We start from the raw sequence: 17168 nt of genomic DNA on the forward strand, positions 1-17168 counted from the left end.
GTAAAATCCATGTATACAAACAACAAGTGTGCGGTTAAAATTGGCAAAAAACACACATTTTTCTTTCCACGGGGCCGTGGGGTGAAACAGGGATGCAGCTTGAGCCCCACCCTCTTCAACATATATACATTTGAAGTTGGAAGTTTACATCCATCTTAGCCAAATACATTTAAACTCAGTTTTTCACAATTCCTGACATTTAATCCTAGTAAAAATTCCCTGTCTTAGGTCAGTTAGGAAAAGCACTTGATTTTAAGAATGTAAAATGTCAGATTTATAGTAGAGAGAATGGTTTATTTCAGCTTTTATTTCTTTCATCACATTCCCAGTGGGTCAGAAGTTTACATACACTCAATTAGCATTTGGTAGCATTGGCTTTAAATTGTTTAACTTGGGTCAAACCTTTTGGGCAGCCTTCCACAAGCTTCCCACAATAAGTTGGGTGAATTTTGGCCCATTCCTCCTAACAGAGCTGGTGTAACTGAGTCAGGTTTGTATGCTTCCTTGCTCTTACACGCTTTTTCAGTTCTGCCCACAAATATTTTATAGGATTGAGGTCAGGGCTTTGTGATGGCCACTCCAATACCTTGACTTGGTTGTCCTTAAGCCATTTTGCCACAACTTTGGAAGTATGCTTGGGGTCATTTTCAATGTGGAAGACCCATTTGCGACCAAGCTTTAACTTCCTGACTGATGTCTTGAGTTGTTGCTTCAGTATATCCACATAATTTTCTTACCTCATGATGCCATCTATTTTGTGAAGTGCACCAGTCCCTCCTGAGGCAAAACACACACAACATGATGCTGCCAACCCCTGTGCTTCACGATTGGAATGGTGTTCTTCAGATTGCAAGCCTCCCATTTTTCCTCCTAACATAATGATGATCATTATGGCCAAACAGTTCTATTTTTGTTTCATCAGACCAGACGATATTTCTCCAAAAAGTACGATCTTTGTCCCCATGTGCAGTTGCAAACCGTAGTCTAGCTTTTTTATGGCAGTTTTGGAGCAGTGGCTTCTTCCTTGCTGAGCGGCCTTTCTGGTTATGTCGATATAGGATTAGTTTTACTGTGGATATAGATACTTTTGTACCTGTTTCCTCCAGCATCTTCACAAGGTCCTTTGCTGTTGTTCTGGGATTGATTTGCACTTTTGGCACCAAAGTACGTTCATCTCTAAGAGACAGAACGCGTTTCCTTCCAGAGCGGTATGACGGCTGCGTGGTGTTTATACTTGCGTATTTTTGTTTGTACAGATGAACGTGGTACCTTCAGGCATTTGGAAATTGCTCCCAAGGAACCAGACTTGTGGAGGTCTACAATTTTTTTCATGATGTCTTGGCTGATTTCTTTTGATTTTCTCATTATCTCAAGAAAAGAGGCACTGAGTTTGAAGGTAGGCTTTGAAATACATCCACAGGTACACCTCCAATTGACTCAAATGATGTCAATTAGCCTATCAGAAGCTTCAAAAGCCATTACATAATTTTGTGGAATATTCTAAGCTGTTTAAAGGCACAGTCAACTTAGTGTATGTAAACTTCTGACCCACTGGAATTGTGATACAGTGAATTATAAGTGAAAAAATCTGTCTGTAAACAATTGTTGGAAAAATTAATTGTGTCATGCACAAAGTAGATGTCCTAACCGACTTGCCAAAACTATAGTTTGTCAACAAGAAATGTGTGGAGTGGTTGAAAAACACGTTTTTATGACTCCAACCTAAGTGTATGTAAACTTCTGACTTAAACTGTATCAACGAATTGGCGAGGGCACTAGAATAGTCTGCAGCACCTGGCCTCACCCTACTAGAATCTGAAGTCAAATGTCTACTGATGATCTGGTGCTTCTGTCCCCAACCAAGGAGGTTATACAGCAGCACCTAGATCTTCTGCACAGATTCAGTCAGACCTGGGACCTGACAGTAAATCTCTGTAAAACAAAAATAATGGTGTTCCAAAAAAGGTCCAGTTGTCAGGACCGCAAATTCAAATTCCATCTAGACACCCAAGAGCACACAAAGAACTATACATACCTCTGCCTAAACATCAGCGCCACAGGTAACTTCCACATTAATATCTGTCAAAAAAATAATTGAATCAGTTATAGAACCCACAAAAGGAACATAAATTTCAACATACCAATTAGGATTTGGCTAAAAATACTTGAATCAGTCATAGAGCCCATTGCCCTTTATGGTTGTGAGGTCTGGGGTCTGCTCACCAAGCAAGAATTCACAAAATGGGACAAACACCAAATTGAGACTCTGCACGCAGAATTCGGCAAAAATATCCTCAGTGTACAACGTAAAACACAAATGCATGCAGAGCAGACTTAGGCCGATACCCACTAATTATCAAAATCCAGAAAAGAGTGGTTAAATTCTACAACCACCTAAAAGTAAGCGATTCCCAACCCTTCCATTACAAAGCCATCACCTACAGAGAAATGAACCTGGAGAAGAGTCCCCTAAGCAAGCTGGTCCTGGGGCTCTGTTCACAAACACAAACACACCCTACAGAGCCCCAGGACAACAGCACAATTAGACCCAACCAAATCATGAAAAAAAAGATAATTACTTGACACATTGGAAAGAATTTACAAAACAACTGAGCAAACTAGAATGCTATTTGGCCTTAAACAGAGAGTACACAGTGGCAGAATACCTGACCACTGTGACTGACCCAAATTTAAGGAAAGCTTTGACTATGTATAGACTCAGTGAGCATAGCCTTGCTATTGAGAAAGTCAACTATAGCCTGACTTCTCTTGAGAGCCAGGTCTGCCTATGTGCACACTGCCCACAAAATGAGGTGGAAACTGAGTTGCACTTCCTAACCTCCTGTCCAATGTATGACCATATTAGAGACATATTTCCCACAGATTACACAGATCCACAAAGAATTCAAAAACAAACCCAATTTTGATAAACTCCCATATCTACTAGTTAAATACCACGGTGTGACATCACTGCAGCAAGATTTGTGACCTGTTGCCACAAGAAAAGGGCCACCAGTGAAGAACAACACGATTGTAAATATTTATTTTCCCTTTTGTACTCTAACTATTTGCACATTGCTACAACACTGTATATAGACGTAATAAGACATTTGAAATGTCTTTATTCTTTTGGAACTTCTGTGAGTGTAATGTTTACTGTTAATTTTTGTTGTTTATTTCACTATTGTTTAATTTCTACTTCACTTGCTTTGGCAATGTTAACATATGTTTCCCCTGCCAATAAAGCCCTTAAATTGAATTGCATTGAGAGAGAATCAGAGAGAGCAAGAGAGACAGAGAGATACAGAGAGAGAATAATATAACATTTGAAATGTCTATATTTTGAAAAAACTTTTGTGAGTGTAATGTTTACAAATGTTTCTCTTTTTTTCTCCCTTTTGTTTGTTTATTTCACTTGCTTTGGCAATGTAAACATGTTTCCCATGCCAATAAAGCCCTTTGAATTGAATTGAGAGGGAAAAAGAGAGGATTGAGAGGGTGAGTAGTGATTTAGGGAGTTTTATGGAATGGCAAATGTAACTTTTTCGTAACTTACTTTCTCTTACAAACGCATACTTGTAGGTGTGTTTTTTTAGAGGAGAGTGGGGAGCTATTTGGATTGTCTATTCCTCAAGCTGTTGGCTGGAAATACCCCTTATAGGGTTGAGGTACCCATATACTTGCCTGGTTTAAAGTTCCAGACATAGAGAATTCAGAACAGAGAGAAAGAGAGTCAGAAAGGAGGAGAACGGGTGAGGGGGGGGGCAAGAGTGAGAGAAATGTAGAGAGAGCAGAAAAATATTAACATGAATAATTTCTGTCATTTAGGTGGTGCGGAGAGAGGGAATGGGATAATGAAATTATTTAACGAACTATAACAGCCTTTTATTGGTTTTTAATTACATGAGTCATCGTTCCTTAATGCCATCAGACTAACTGGCTTTCACATTACAAATTGGACGGAGGTCTGTCTACACTAAGGAGAACATCACACAAAGCAGCCCGTAAGAACACATATACAGAACATACCAAATGATGGGACAGTGTAACCTAACATTCAGATGAGACATTAGCTTAATACAGTAACAGAAAACAAGTTGCAATAATGGACTTGTTAAGGAGACGGTTTGGATGAGTTTTCCCTCCAATCGGTTATCAATGCCTCATTCTGCCACCTTTGCTGACTCTATTTGGTCACATCTCGGTGTTCAAAAAGTAAAAACGATAAAAGGCAGTATCTGAGCCACAGTTCTACGTTTTTTAAGTTAAGTGTTAATCAAAGCGAGTGTGACTGTCTCAATGATTTGATGGATTTGTCTGGAATGTTGATTGCTTTGACATAGAAAAGCACAGCTGAGTCAGGCACCCTCTCGCAAACACAACACACACACACACACACACACACACACACACACACACACACACACACACACACACACACACACACACACACACACACACACACACACACACACACACACACACACACACATCACGGAAGGAAAACACCAATAACGACACTATTCTTTATAGAGACTTCAGAGTTTTTCTCTTTCTCTTGGAACAAAATATGTCCAGAAAGCCTCAAGATGACAAACAATGTAAAAATGGTACAGGAACTTTCCAGCTGAGTTTGAATGATAATGATATTGTGTATAACACCTTGTCAATCAACAGAGTGAAAGGCAAGGGTTCACATTTGTTTTAATATTTTATTTGTTGGTAGTGATCCAGGTACAAGGAAAGAAAATAACTTTGATTTATCTTACAGGACATGGGGATGGGACTTGTAAAAGTTATCTTGTTCTTGGACAAGGACATGCAAGTGAATACAGAAGGTTGTTTACAGGAAAGATATGAGAATGTATGAATAGGATTGGAGAGAGGGTATCACCTTGCCCCACACTGTAAAGAAAGACAACTTCCTATTTTTGCCTTTCTTTAATCCTCTTTTTTTGCAAAAAGGCAACACACAGATCCAACAATACTGAGAAAAGTAACAAAAGAGAGGGAAAGTACTTCTCAACCTCCCAAAAAAGAACATTTGTATCTCTTGTCGTATCAAGCAAATGAGGAACATATCGCTGTTTGTGTTTGGAAAAGGTTTTAGTTTCTTTTGTTTTGAGATGAGAGGAAGCAGAGTAGATAACATGCAGGACCGAGTGACTCGGGTATCTCTGACAACTAATGACTCAGCATTGCACCTGGAGAGACCATCAAGTCCTTTTGGCCTAGCTCAGGGATGGGCAACTCCAGTCCTCAGGGGGCCTGATTGGTGTCACACTTTTGCCTCAGCCCCCACTAACACACCTGACTCCAATGATCAACCAATCATGACCTTCAGTTTTGAATGCAATTATTTTCATCAGCTGTGTTTGCTAGGGATGGGGACAAAGTGTGGCAGTACTCCGCCCCTGAGGACTGGAGTAGCCCATCCCCGGGCCTTCTCCAACAGAAAAAAAAGACATTTCTTTTAATATTCCACAAATCTTTATGCATATTTCACAATATACCTTTTTATTATCATTTTAATAAATACAAAACAACAACACAGTGATTTAAAGGAAAACCATGAGTATTAAAAAGACAAAAACGCATTAGACATTAGAAATATCGATATTAATTTGGTATGTTCTGTTACTGACATCTTGCCTTAAGGTGGATGGACCAGCACTTTAAACTTGGAATTAAAACCACTGGCGAAAATAAATGAAACAGGACAGCATCGTACATAAAAGGGGGATATCTTTCAACAATGAAACTGGAATTAAATAACTGAGTGGAGATGCATATGAATATATACACATATATACACACATACATGAACACCGCCAGAATGTAAAATAACCTGAGATACTCCTTGCACCTCATTTCCAGAACACTGGCCACTAGGTTGATGATGTGATATGACAGTGACATAAACGTGACAGTACAACAGCATTTCTGACAACGCCTTCAGTTTCCTTTCCGACTCTCCTTTTATCAACATTAAGCAGTACTAAAGAAGACACAAAAGAAACACTGAACCAGTAAAATTGTGAACGTTGATTTTGAAAACATTATTAAGCAGTACTTTTAAGTCCATAAAAGGCATACAAACAAACAGGCTTTAAAAAAAAGGATAAGAACATTGTTTGAAAAGATACAAATTGAACATCTGAGGCTGAATAGATCCATGTGGCCGGCAGAAGGAACACGTGTTGTGACTGTTAGGCAGATAGAAAGTAGTGGTCAATGTAGTAGAGACAGAGGCAGTGGGATCTGCTACTGCAGGTGGCTCTTCTCCATTCTGACTGTACTCTACCTGCCTTCCTCTCCACTATCTGATGCATTCTGGGAATTTGAGTCCCAATAGGGAGTCTAGTTAGTGCTCTATTGTATGCTAATCAGAACACAGTACCATACTTCAGGGTAGGGACTGCAGTGCTCCGACTGAAACAGATACAAAACAGGCCACTGTGTTGTTTTCCATGGGATGCCATGGATGTGGAGTACATTGAGTGCTCTAAATTAAGAAAACATAATTTAAAATGGATGACAAAATAAAATTTTGACTTTTGGACAAAAAAAAGGACCTATCCTAAATCTTCTTTCCTGGCAATAGAGAAATCCTTTAGTATCAATGTTAGTTATTTCTACAACTGGGTTCAACCCAATCCAGAGTTTATCAAAAGGAAGGGATGATCAAAAGGAAGTCCTTTGTCAGTGTTAGATTATAGATTAGACCTTCTGAACCATGGCTTTGAGGCTCTTCATAGTGTATTTTAAGTGCTGTGGCTTCAGATTATACAAACGGATTATACAAATGATCTTCGGATGAAAACAAAAACTCTAGAATTCAATGAAAATAGAATCAAAGAAGATGAGATGAAGATAGAATCAAATAAATTGTGTTCAAACGCTGGAATGAAGATGAGGGTCCAGCTAGACGTCCATTGTGGCTGTGTTATGTTCTGAAAACAAGACAATGCTTGAACATCCTCACAACTGCCAGCTCTAACAAGTCTATATCAGCCCATTTGTAGGACTATACAGTTTACAATAGAATCAGATCATGTAGGATCGAAGCTAATCCAATAATCAACTCATAGTTAGAGGAGAGACAAGTCATCATCTTGCTCATAGCCTCTGTACACATTGAACAAGCCTCCCCCCTCTCTGCCTCTTCTCTGGTCCCCTACCTCAAAGACACTAACAAACCCCATCTTCTTTCTGATTAGTCCTAACTTGGGAATGGGCATCCATTTAGTTGCTGTCCATAAGCAACCCCTCACTCTTTAATATCTCTCTGTACATTAGTATATAATTTCTCATTTCTCTACAGAAACTCCTCTTCAAATGTTGGTCCTTTTCTTCCTGTCAGTAGGAGCTATGCTTTTGTGCTTATCACCAAAAATCACAGTGCAAAAAAACAATAATTAATAATAATAATTATAATAATGAATCAATGATAACTATTAACAAATGATGGATTATAAAACAATTATTTTATGGCACAACAGCCTATCAATTCAAATATAATACAAATGACTAGATATAACCAAGAGGACACTAAAACTGAAGTAGGCTTGCATAGCAATGCAACAACAACGTAAATAATCTATTTACAGGAAACAAGATTCCATTTTTTCCCCAAGTAAGGTTATTTTGAAAATGAGTTTTCTCATATAGATGTTTTAACTGTTTTGTTTAGTTGCTATTGTCTGACTGAAAAAAAAAATAAAGGTGGGAGGTGAGAAATCATTTAGTTGAGGACAACAACATAGTGGGATGTACCGCATGTATGTCTGTGTTTATACATCACATTTACAGTTCTGTTATGGTGGTCATCATCGTCATCTTCCTGCTCCTCTCCTCTGATAATACACAAAGAAAGACAAAGTTCATTGCACCAGTCGGGTGAGGCTTCATTCTGATGAGGACGACGAGGCTTTCTCCAGTTCAGTTCAGATCCTACTGCAGGCAGGTCACTCTGTGAGAGAGACAGAGAGAACAGCAATGTCAGGACAAAGCAATATCTTTGTCAAAATGCTATACATTAAATCAATATAGTTACCTATAGTATCACAATGCCTTTTTGCAATAAGATGGTAAACAAGAATGGTGTAATACGTACATAACTCGCCCGCGTAATGTCCAGGTCCGTTGGTCCCCAGGTAGTCGCTATGGTCTGTGGCAGCCCGTTGGTGTGGCACTCGAGGCCCCTCTCCCTTGCGTGGCCCTGTGGAGCCCTTGGAGGAGGCTGTCCCAGAGGAGCTGTGGCCCCCGGGGGAGGGGAACGAGGGTTTACTGTAGGGGGGCAGGCACCCCGCTTCTGGACAAACACACAGGGGGAAACAATTCATATTGTCACTACTAACCCTGATTGTAGTCGGGAAGTTGACACTTTTTTCTTTTAATTTAACCTTAATTTTACCAGGCAGGTAAATTACCAATACATTCTTATAATACGTGCATTGCAAGAAGAAAAAGGGCTCCTGTGGGGCTGGGAAGGTGAATACATTCTCATTCACTGAAATGACATGGGGAGGGGCAACAAAAGGATAGAGCGTTTTACAACATGGTGGTTTATAGATTCATTATGGGGCTAGGTATGTGTTTGGGCAGGTGCAGGTGGATAGGCGGGGTGGTGGTGGTTGCAGAAGGTGCTACAGTGAGACAGAGAGTCTGTTGGCAGACCTCCCTTCTAATGACATCTGCAGTGTGTTGGTGCCAGCAGGCAGTGTGGGCTCACACATGGGTCCCTCAGCTAACACCCTTTTGAAGGGGAGAAAGGCAACTACAGAGGGGTTAGTGTCTGCTGCGACATACCCTGCTACAGGTCAGTATATTGTAGCTCTGACCTGCTGTGACATACCCTGCTACAGGTCAGTATATTGTAGCTCTGACCTGCTTTGACATACCCTGCTACAGGTCAGTATATTGTAGCTCTGACCTGCTGTGACATACCCTGCTACAGGTAAGTATATTGTAGCTCTGACCTGCTGTGACATACCCTGCTAAAGGTAAGTATATTGTAGCTCTGACCTGCTGTAACATACCCTGCTACAGGTAAGTATATTGTAGCTCTGACCTGCTGTGACATACCCTGCTACAGGTCAGTATATTGTAGCTCTGACCTACTGTGACATACCCTACTACAGGTCAGTATATTGTAGCTCTGACCTGCTGTGACATACCCTGCTACAGGTCAGTATATTGTAGCTCTGACCTACTGTGACATACCCTACTACAGGTCAGTATATTGTAGCTCTGACCTACTGTGACATACCCTACTACAGGTCAGTATATTGTAGCTCTGACCTACTGTGACATACCCTACTACAGGTCAGTATATTGTAGCTCTGACCTGCTGTGACATACCCTGCTACAGGTCAGTATATTGTAGCTCTGACCTACAGGGCAGATATTGTAGCTCTGACCTACTGACAGGTCAGAAATATTGTAGCTCTGACCTGCTGTGACATACCCTGCTACAGGTCAGTATATTGTAGCTCTGACCTACTGTGACATACCCTACTACAGGGCAGTATATTGTAGCTCTGACCTACTGTGACATACCCTGCTACAGGTAAGTATATTGTAGCTCTGACCTGCTGTGACATACCCTGCTACAGGTCAGTATATTGTAGCTCTGATCTACTGTGACATACCCTACTACAGGTCAGTATATTGTGGCTCTGACCTGCTGTGACATACCCTGCTACAGGTAAGTATATTGTAGCTATATTGTAGTATATTGTGGTGTGATGAAAGAAACATACAGGAACTCAAATCCTTCTGTTCACCTGATTTAGAATTCCTCACAATCAAATGTAGACCGCATTATCTACCAAGAGAATTCTCTTCGATTATAATCACAGCCGTATATATCCCCCCCCAAGCAGACACATCGATGGCTCTGAACGAACTTTATTTAACTCTCTGCAAACTGGAAACGATTTATCCGGAGGCTGCATTCATTGTAGCTGGGGATTTTAACAAGGCTAATCTGAAAACAAGACTCCCTAAATTTTATCAGCATATCGATTGCGCAACCAGGGGTGGAAAGACCCTGGATCATTGTTACTCTAACTTCCGCGACGCATATAAGGCCCTGCCCCGCCCCCCTTTCGGAAAAGCTGACCACGACTCCATTTTGTTGATCCCTGCCTACAGACAGAAACTAAAACAAGAAGCTCCCACGCTGAGGTCTGTCCAAAGCTGGTCCGACCAAGCTGACTCCACACTCCAAGACTGCTTCCATCACGTGGACTGGGAGATGTTTCGTATTGCGTCAGACAACAACATTGACGAATACGCTGATACGGTGTGCGAGTTCATTAGAACGTGCGTTGAAGATGTCGTTCCCATAGCAACGATTAAAACATTCCCTAACCAGAAACCGTGGATTGATGGCAGCATTCGTGTGAAACTGAAGGCACGAACCACTGCTTTTAATCAGGGCAAGGTGTCTGGTAACATGACTGAATACAAACAGTGCAGCTATTCCCTCCGCAAGGCTATCAAACAAGCTAAGCACCAGTACAGAGACAAAGTAGAATCTCAATTCAACGGCTCAGACACAAGAGGTATGTGGCAGGGTCTACAGTCAATCACGGACTACAGGAAGAAACCCAGCCCAGTCACGGACCAGGATGTCTTGCTCCCAGGCAGACTAAATAACTTTTTGCCCGCTTTGAGGACAATACAGTGCCACTGACACGGCCTGCAACGGAAACATGCGGTCTCTCCTTCACTGCAGCCGAAGTGAGTAAGACATTTAAACGTGTTAACCCTCGCAAGGCTGCAGGCCCAGACGGCATCCCCAGCCGCGCCCTCAGAGCATGCGCAGACCAGCTGGCCGGTGTGTTTACGGACATATTCAATCAATCCCTATACCAGTCTGCTGTTCCCACATGCTTCAAGAGGGCCACCATTGTTCCTGTTCCCAAGAAAGCTAAGGTAACTGAGCTAAACGACTACCGCCCCGTAGCACTCACATCCGTCATCATGAAGTGCTTTGAGAGACTAGTCAAGGACCATATCACCTCCACCCTACCTGACACCCTTGACCCACTCCGATTTGCTTACCGCCCAAATAGGTCCACAGACGATGCAATCTCAACCACACTGCACACTGCCCTAACCCATCTGGACAAGAGGAATACCTATGTGAGAATGCTGTTCATCGACTACAGCTCGGCATTCAACACCATAGTACCCTCCAAGCTCGTCATCAAGCTCGAGACCCTGGGTCTCGACCCCGCCCTGTGCAACTGGGTACTGGACTTCCTGACGGGCCGCCCCCAGGTGGTGAGGGTAGGCAACAACATCTCCTCCCCGCTGATCCTCATCACTGGGGCCCCACAAGGGTGCGTTCTGAGCCCTCTCCTGTACTCCCTGTTCACCCACGACTGCGTGGCCATGCACGCCTCCAACTCAATCATCAAGTTTGCGGACGACTCACAACAGTGGTAGACTTGATTACCAACAACGACGAGACGGCCTACAGGGAGGAGGTGAGGGCCCTCGGAGTGTGGTGTCAGGAAAATAACCTCACACTCAACGTCAACAAAACTAAGGAGATGATTGTGGACTTAAGGAAACAGCAGAGGGAACACCCCCCCATCCACATCGATGGAACAGTAGTGGAGAGGGTAGCAAGTTTTAAGTTCCTCGGCATACACATCACAGACAAACTGAATTGGTCCACTCACACAGACAGCATCGTGAGGAAGGCGCAGCAGCGCCTCTTCAACCTCAGGAGGCTGAAGAAATTTGGCTTGTCACCAAAAGCACTCACAAACTTCTACAGATGCACAATCGAGAGCATCCTGGCGGGCTGTATCACCGCCTGGTATGGCAACTGCACCGCCCTCAACCGTAAGGCTCTCCAGAGGGTAGTGAGGTCTGCACAACGCATCACCGGGGGCAAACTACCTGCCCTCCAGGACACCTACACCACCCGATGCTACAGGAAGGCCATAAAGATCATCAAGGACATCAACCACCCGAGCCACTGCCTGTTCACCCCGCTGCCATCCAGAAGGCGAGGTCAGTACAGGTGCATCAAAGCTGGGACCGAGAGACTGAAAAACAGCTTCTATCTCAAGGCCATCAGACTGTTAAACAGCCACCACTAACATTGAGTGGCTACTACCAACACACTGTCAATGACACTGACTCTACTCCAGCCACTTTAATCATGGGAATTGATGGGAAATGATGTAAATATATCACTAGCCACTTTAAACAATGCTAACTTCTATAATGTTACTTACCCTACATTGTTCATCTCATATGCATACGTTGATACTATACTCTATATCATCGACTGCATCCTTATGTAATACATGTATCACTAGCCACTTTAACTATGCCACTTGGTTTACATACTTATCTCATATGTATATACTGTACTCGATATCATCTACTGTATCTTGCCTATGCTGCTCTGTACCATCACTCATTCATATATCCTTATGTACATATTCTTTATCCCCTTACACTGTGTATGACAGTAGTTTTTTTTTGGAATTGTTAGTTAGATTACTTGCTCGTTATTACTGCATTGTCGGAACTAGAAGCACAAGCATTTCGCTACCCTCGCATTAACATCTGCTAACCATGTGTATGTGACAAATAAAATTTGATTTGATTTGATTTAGCTCTGACTTGGTCTCTAGATATAGAGGTCTATAGATATATTTAGTACAAGTACTAAAGCATCATATCTCATCAAACATCCTCACACTGCTCTGATAATGACTAACTGGGCTTGTCTTGACCCCTCAGAACTCTGCTGTGTGTCAGTCAACTTGGATAGCCTTCTGAACTCTGCTGTGTATCAGTCAACTTGGAGGGCCCTTCTGAACTCTGCTGTGTATCAGTCAACATGGAGGGCCTTCTGAACTCGGCTGTGTATCAGTCAACATGGAGGGCCTTCTGAACTCGGCTGTGTGTCAGTCAACTTGGAGGGCCTTCTGAACTCTGCTGTGTATCAGTCAACATGGAGGGCCTTCTGAACTCGGCTGTGTGTCAGTCAACTTAGAGGGCCTTCTGAACTCTGCTGTGTATCAGTCAACTTGGAGGGCCTTCTGAACTCTGCTGTCTATCAGTCAACTTTGAGGGCCTTCTGAACTCTGCTGGCTATCAGTCAACTTGGAGGGCCTTCTGAACTCTACTGGCTATCAGTCAACTTGGAGGGCCTTCTGAACTCTGCTGTGTATCAGTCAACTTGGAGGGCCTTCTGGATTCAGCTGTGTATCAGTTAACTTGGAGGGCCTTCTGAACTCTGCTGGCTATCAGTCAACTTGGAGGGCCTTCTGTACTCGGCTGTGTATCAGTCAACTTGGAGGGCCTTCTGAACTCTGCTGGCTATCAGTCAACTTGGAGGGCCTTATGAACTCTGCTGGCTATCAGTCAACTTGGAGGGCCTTCTGAACTCTGCTGTGTATCAGTCAACTTGGAGGGCTTTCTGAACTCTGCTGGCTATCAGTCAACTTGGAGGGCCTTCTGTACTCGGCTGTGTATCAGTCAATTTGGAGGGCCTTCTGAAATCTGCTGTGTATCAGTCAACTTGGAGGGCCTTCTGAACTCTGCTGTCTATCAGTCAACTTGGAGGGTCTTCTGTATTCGGCTGTGTATCAGTTAACTTGGAGGGCCTTCTGAACTCTGCTGGCTATCAGTCAACTTGGAGGGCCTTCTGTACTCGGCTGTGTATCAGTCAACTTGGGGGCCTTCTGTACTCGGCTGTGTATCAGTCAATTTGGAGGGCCTTCTGAAATCTGCTGTGTATCAGTCAACTTGGAGGGCCTTCTGAACTCTGCTGGCTATCAGTCAACTTGGAGGGCCTTCTGTATTCAGCTGTGTATCAGTTAACTTGGAGGGCCTTCTGAACTCTGCTGGCTATCAGTCAACTTGGAGGGCCTTCTGTACTCGGCTGTGTATCAGTCAACTTGGAGGGCCTTCTGTACTCGGCTGGTATCAGTCAATTTGGAGGGCCTTCTGAACTCTGCTGGCTATCAGTCAACTTGGAGGGCCTTCTGGACTCTGCTGGCTATCAGTCAACTTGGAGGGCCTTCTGAACTCTGCTGTGTATCAGTCAACTTGGAGGGCTTTCTGAACTCTGCTGGCTATCAGTCAACTTGGAGGGCCTTCTGAACTCTGCTGTGTATCAGTCAACTTGGAGGGCCTTCTGTATTCGGCTGTGTATCAGTTAACTTGGAGGGCCTTCTGAACTCTGCTGGCTATCAGTCAACTTGGAGGGCCTTCTGAACTCTGCTGGCTATCAGTCAACTTGGAGGGCCTTCTGAACTCTGCTGTGTATCAGTCAATTTGGAGGGCCTTCTGAACTCTGCTGTGTATCAGTCAACTTGGAGGGCCTTCTGAACTCTGCTGTGTATCAGTCAACTTGGAGGGCCTTCTGAACTCTGCTGTCTATCAGTCAACTTGGAGCTCCTTCTGTATGCGGCTGTGTATCAGTTAACTTGGAGGGCCTTCTGAACTCTGCTGGCTATCAGTCAACTTAGAGGGCCTTCTGTACTCGGCTGTGTATCAGTCAACTTGGAGGGCCTTCTGAACTCTGCTGTGTATCAGTCAACTTGGAGGGCCTTCGGAACTCTGCTGGCTATCAGTCAACTTGGAGGAACTTCTGAACTCTGCTGTGTATCAGTCAACATGGAGGGCCTTCTGAACTCTGCTGTGTATCAGTCAACATGGAGGGCCTTCTGAACTCTGCTGTGTATCAGTCAACATGGATGGCCTTCTGAACTCGGCTGTGTATCAGTCAACTTGGAGGGCCTTCTGAACTCTGCTGTGTATCAGTCAACTTGGAGGGCTTTCTGAACTCTGCTGGCTATCAGTCAACTTGGAGGGCCTTCTGAACTCTGCTGGCTATCAGTCAACTTGGAGGGCCTTCTGGACTCTGCTGTGTATCAGTCAACTTGGAGGGCCTTCTGAAATCTGCTGGCTATCAGTCAACTTGGAGGGCCTTATGAACTCTGCTGGCTATCAGTCAACTTGGAGGGCCTTCTGAACTCTGCTGTGTATCAGTCAACTTGGAGGGCCTTTCTGAACTCTGCTGGCTATCAGTCAACTTGGAGGGCCTTCTGAACTCTGCTGTGTATCAGTCAACTTGGAGGGCCTTCTGTATTCGGCTGTGTATCAGTTAACTTGGAGGGCCTTCTGAACTCTGCTGGCTATCAGTCAACTTGGAGGGCCTTCTGTACTCGGCTGTGTATCAGTCAACTTGGAGGGCCTTCTGAACTCTGCTGTGCTATCAGTCAACTTGGAGGGCCTTCTGAACTCTGCTGTGCTATCAGTCAACTTGGAGGGCCTTCTGAACTCTGCTGTGTATCAGTCAACTTGGAGGGCTATCAGTCAAACTTCTTCTGTGTATCAGTCAACTTGGAGGGCCTTCTGAACTCTGCTGGCTATCAGTCAACTTGGAGGGCCTTCTGAATCGGCTGCTGTATCAGTCAACTTGGAGGGCCTTCTGAACTCTGCTGTGTATCAGTCAACTTGGAGGGCCTTCTGAACTCTGCTGTGTATCAGTCAACTTGGAGGGCCTTCTGAACTCTGCTGGCTATCAGTCAACTTGGAGGGCCTTCTGAACTCTGCTGTGTATCAGTCAACTTGGAGGGCCTTCTGAACTCTGCTGTGTATCAGTCAACTTGGAGGGCCTTCTGAACTCTGCTGTGTATCAGTCAACTTGGAGGGCCTTCTGAACTCTGCTGTCTATCAGTCAACTTGGAGCTCTGAACTTCTGTATGCGGCTGTGTATCAGTTAACTTGGAGGGCCTTCTGAACTCTGCTGGCTATCAGTCAACTTGGAGGGCCTTCTGTACTCGGCTGTGTATCAGTCAACTTGGAGGGCCTTCTGAACTCTGCTGTGTATCAGTCAACTTGGAGGGCCTTCTGAACTCTGCTGGCTATCAGTCAACTTGGAGGGAACTTCTGAACTCTGCTGTGTATCAGTCAACATGGAGGGCCTTCTGAACTCTGCTGTGTATCAGTCAACATGGAGGGCCTTCTGAACTCTGCTGTGTATCAGTCAACTTGGAGGGCCTTCTGAACTCTGCTGCTGTATCAGTCAACTTGGAGGGCCTTCTGAACTCTGCTGTGTATCAGTCAACTTGGAGGGCCTTCTGAACTCTGCTGTGTATCAGTCAACTTGGAGGGCCTTCTGAACTCTGCTGTGTATCAGTCAACTTGGAGGGCCTCTCTGGAACTCTGCTGTGCTGTGTATCAGTCAACTTGGAGGGCCTTCTGAACTCTGCTGTGTATCAGTCAACTTGGAGGGCCTTCTGAACTCTGCTGGCTATCAGTCAACTTGGAGGGCCTTCTGAACTCTGCTGTGTATCAGTCAACTTGGAGGGCCTTCTGAACTCTGCTGGCTATCAGTCAACTTGGAGGGCCTTCTGAACTCTGCTGGCTATCAGTCAACTTGGAGGGCCTTCTGAACTCTGCTGTGTATCAGTCAACTTGGAGGGCCTTCTGAACTCTGCTGGCTATCAGTCAACTTGGAGGGCCTTCACTCTGCTGTGTATCAGTCAACTTGGAGGGCCTTCTGAACTCTGCTGTGTATCAGTCAACTTGGAGGGCCTTCTGAAAGGGCCTATCAGTGAACTCTGCTGTCTATCAGTCAACTTGGAGGGTCTTCTGTATTCGGCTGTGTATCAGTTAACTTGGAGGGCCTTCTGAACTCTGCTGGCTATCAGTCAACTTGGAGGGCCTTCTGTACTCGGCTGTGTATCAGTCAACTTGGAGGGCCTTCTGTACTCGGCTGTGTATCAGTCAATTTGGAGGGCCTTCTGAACTCTGCTGTGTATCAGTCAACTTGGAGGGCCTTCTGAACTCTGCTGTCTATCAGTCAACTTGGAGGGCCTTCTGTATTCGGCTGTGTATCAGTTAACTTGGAGGGCCTTCTGAACTCTGCTGGCTATCAGTCAACTTGGAGGGCCTTCTGTACTCGGCTGTGTATCAGTCAACTTGGAGGGCCTTCTGTACTCGGCTGTGTATCAGTCAACTTGGAGGGCTTCTGAACTCTGCTGGCTATCAGTCAACTTGGAGGGCCTTCTGAACTCTGCTGGCTATCAGTCAACTTGGAGGGGCCTTATCAGTCAACTTGGAGGGCCTTCTGAACTGCTGTGTATCAGTCAACTTGGAGGGCCTTCTGAACTCTG

General features: G+C 44.2%; 2 protein-coding genes across 2 annotated transcripts in view; both read right to left on the minus strand.

The window, feature by feature from the left end:
• The window catches only part of LOC121839165 (nascent polypeptide-associated complex subunit alpha, muscle-specific form-like), an 8796-nt gene extending 2464 nt beyond the window's left edge, over positions 1 to 6332 (minus strand). Inside the window, exon 1 of the mRNA XM_042296565.1 lies at positions 6305 to 6332. Coding sequence (XP_042152499.1) covers positions 6305 to 6332 — 28 coding nt within the window. The remainder of the gene's footprint in view (positions 1 to 6304) is intronic.
• The window catches only part of LOC112267279 (roundabout homolog 2-like), a 410580-nt gene continuing 399554 nt past the window's right edge, over positions 6143 to 17168 (minus strand). Inside the window, exons 28-29 of the mRNA XM_042296566.1 lie at positions 8117 to 8314; positions 6143 to 7972 (exon numbers count right to left, since the gene is read on the minus strand). Coding sequence (XP_042152500.1) covers positions 7971 to 7972; positions 8117 to 8314 — 200 coding nt within the window. The 3' untranslated portion in view covers positions 6143 to 7970. The remainder of the gene's footprint in view (positions 7973 to 8116; positions 8315 to 17168) is intronic.

The sequence above is a fragment of the Oncorhynchus tshawytscha genome, linkage group LG14, assembly GCF_018296145.1.
Source record: "Oncorhynchus tshawytscha isolate Ot180627B linkage group LG14, Otsh_v2.0, whole genome shotgun sequence".
NCBI classification, from domain to species: Eukaryota; Metazoa; Chordata; class Actinopteri; order Salmoniformes; family Salmonidae; genus Oncorhynchus; species Oncorhynchus tshawytscha.